This window comes from Otolemur garnettii, unplaced genomic scaffold, assembly GCF_000181295.1.
Source record: "Otolemur garnettii isolate 467f Iridium unplaced genomic scaffold, OtoGar3 scaffold00010, whole genome shotgun sequence".
Taxonomy (NCBI): Eukaryota; Metazoa; Chordata; class Mammalia; order Primates; family Galagidae; genus Otolemur; species Otolemur garnettii.
In genome coordinates this window covers 13,100,225-13,103,107 of record NW_003852405.1, presented here as the reverse complement: position 1 = coordinate 13,103,107, position 2,883 = coordinate 13,100,225, and the positions used below count along the sequence as shown (strand labels likewise).

At 38.6% G+C, this 2,883-nt stretch overlaps 1 protein-coding gene across 1 annotated transcript; it reads left to right on the top strand.

Annotated features, from left to right (window-relative positions):
• The first annotated feature begins 272 nt into the window (after positions 1–272).
• LOC100940891 (putative RNA polymerase II subunit B1 CTD phosphatase RPAP2) lies at positions 273–2,400 on the top strand. Its single transcript, XM_012801679.2, has one exon. The coding sequence runs from the start codon at positions 281–283 to the stop codon at positions 2,111–2,113; it is 1,833 nt and encodes a 610-aa protein (XP_012657133.1). The 5' UTR covers positions 273–280; the 3' UTR covers positions 2,114–2,400.
• The last annotated feature ends 483 nt before the right edge of the window (positions 2,401–2,883 follow it).

The window sequence follows — 2,883 nt, the reverse complement described above, 5'->3', positions numbered from 1 at the left end:
TGTAAATATCCTGAGATGAAGGAGAATTTGGCACAGTTTTAGATCATTTATAAACTGGGCATGGAAAGAAGTTTTGACGACATTCTAAATAGATGTTTATTTAAAGGTTTTGGAATTATTTCCAGCTACACTGTGGAAAGTGGGTTGGAGAACAGAATTTATGATAGAAAGGGGGGCTATTGCAGAAAAGAAACCTCAATGGTTAGAGTTGCACTGAAGTATTAACACTATGACATACAAATAGACTAATTTGAAAATTATTTTGGGACCACGGGCCCCGATGGCTGAGTGGGCCGTGTCGCGCTCCGCTGGCCGCAAGGCCCGGGCGTCCCGCTCCTCCCGAAACGTCGCAGGTACTAAACAGACAAGTGCTTTGAAACAAGAAGATGCTTCTAAAAGGAAAGCAGAACTAGAAGCAGCTGTAAGAAAGAAGATTGAGTTTGAGAGAAAAGCTCTCCATATAGTCGAACAGCTTTTAGAAGAGAATATTACAGAAGACTTCCTAATGGAGTGTGGGAAGTTCATCACACCTGCTCACTACAACGATGTCGTGGATGAACGCTCTATTGTCAATCTCTGTGGATATCCTTTATGTCAGAAGAGGCTGGGAGTTGTACCAAAACAGAAATATAAAATTTCCACGAAAACCAATAAAGTCTACGATATTACTGAAAGAAAGGCTTTTTGCAGTAATTTTTGTTACCAAGCATCTAAGTTTTTTGAAGCACAAATTTCCAAAACTCCGGTATGGGTTCGAGAAGAAGAGAGGCATCCTGATTTTCAGCTGCTAAAAGAGGGACAAAGTGGCCATGCTGGAGAAGAAGTACAGTTATGCAATAAAGTCATTAAAACATCAGATATTGACAATTCCAGCCGTTTTGAAAAGCAATATGAATCTAGTTCTTCTAGCACTCATAGTGATAGCAGCAGTGATAATGAGCAAGACTTTGTTTCCTCCCTTCTACCAGGAAACAGACCAAATTCAACAAATATTAGGCCACAGCTACACCCAGAAAGCGTAGTGAAAAAGAAAACTTGTCAAAAAGTTAATTCCAAACACAAAGACAAAGAACAGACAGTCGTAGGTATCACTGAACAGTTGGGCAATTGCAGATTAGATAGTCAGGAGAAAGCTGTTGCATATGAACTTCCTTTACAGAAAGTAAATACTCAGATTTCTTTAAGTAGTACTTTGCCTGAGAGATCAAAAGCTTCTGAAAATTCTGATTATAAATACAGTAGGTCAGATATAACTCTAGTAGGCATAAGTAAGAAAAGTGCTGAGCATTTTAAGAAAAAATTTGCCAAATCAAACCAAGTTTCTGGGCCAGCGTCTAGTTCAGTTCAGGTGTGTCCTGAAGTTGCAAAGACTAACTTACTTCAAGTTTTGAAGGAGACTTTGACTGAGTGGAAGACAGAAGAAACTTTGAGGTTTTTGTATGGCCAGAATTATGCTTCCGTGTGTCTGAAACCTTCTTCAGCCCCTCTGGTTAAAGAAGAACTTGATGAAGATGACATAAACTCTGATCCAGATAGTCATTCCCCTTCCTGGAGGGAACCTCAAAACAGCTTGGATGAGTCTTTACCTTTTAGGGGCTCAGATACAGCCATTAAACCTTTGCCAAGTTATGAGAACTTGAAAAGAGAAACTGAAAAATTAAATCTAAGGATCAAGGAGTTTTATAGAGGACGATATATTTTGAATGAAGAAACCACCAAATCACAAGACTCCGAAGAGCATGATCCCACCTTTCCACTGATAGATTCAAGTTCCCAGAACCAAATTAGAAAACGCATCGTACTTGAAAAATTGAGTAAAGTATTGCCTGGACTTTTGGGTCCTCTTCAGATTACCTTGGGAGATATGTACACACAACTTAAAAATCTTGTCCGAACTTTCAGGTTAACAAATAGAAATATTATACACAAACCTGCAGAGTGGACTTTAATTGCTGTAGTGTTGCTGTCATTACTGACCCCAACTCTTGGCATTCCGAAGCATTCTCAGGAAAATGAGATGTTTACACGGTTTATAGCCACCCTGCTGGACGAATTACATTTAAAAAATGAAGACCTTGAAACTTTAACCACCATATTTAGAACCAGCTGTTAACGGAACCGATATATTTCATGAAGACAAGACTAGAAAATGAACTTCTCTTCACCTTTTCTAGAATTCTAGCCACCATGATTGTCTGGTGGTAACTGATAACCAGCTTTTATTCCAAGAAAGACCTTTACCTCCTTAGGTTTCAACACCCCACTTTCCAGTCTCTGAGTCCTTAACTACAAAGGATGACTTCCCCAGGTAGAGGAGATAAGCCAAGTCCTGGTATCCCTACTTACCGTAGTATTTTTATTTGAAAATGAAAAGTTTAAGTATTAAATTGAAATTTGAATATTTGAGAAAATATAATAATCTTACATTTCCTTGGACAAGTCCAACCATCATATCAGTTGACTCAAAAGTTGAGAAAATTACAATTTTGGCCTCCTAATTTAAACTCTAGATTCTAAAAGACAGCAGTTAGGTCAATAAATGCAATCTGAGATGAAGCCCTTTGGGAGTCTAGTCATTATTCTTTTAAGGAAGCTGGGAAATGACTGCTGCTAAAAGCCAACCATGCCAAGGGACCAGAAAGCAGCTTGGTGGAATTGGAAGGTCATTGGGCAAGGAGGTGGGGACATGACTTACCTTTTTGGCTGTCCCAATAATTAGCTCTGTAGCCAAGTCACCTAAACTTTCTGGACTTTTTTTTTTTTTTTACCTTATCTGACTTGATAAGGGTCTAACCACAACAAAAAATCATAGTGTGACAGACTCATCAAGATCAGCAGGGTCACAGGTTACAATAATCAATATACAAAAATCAGTTATGTTCT

Excerpts from the sequence above, each read along its gene's own strand:
- LOC100940891 (XM_012801679.2), top strand. The coding sequence starts at position 281 with ATGGCTGAGTGGGCCGTGTCGCGCTCCGCTGGCCGCAAGGCCCGGGCG.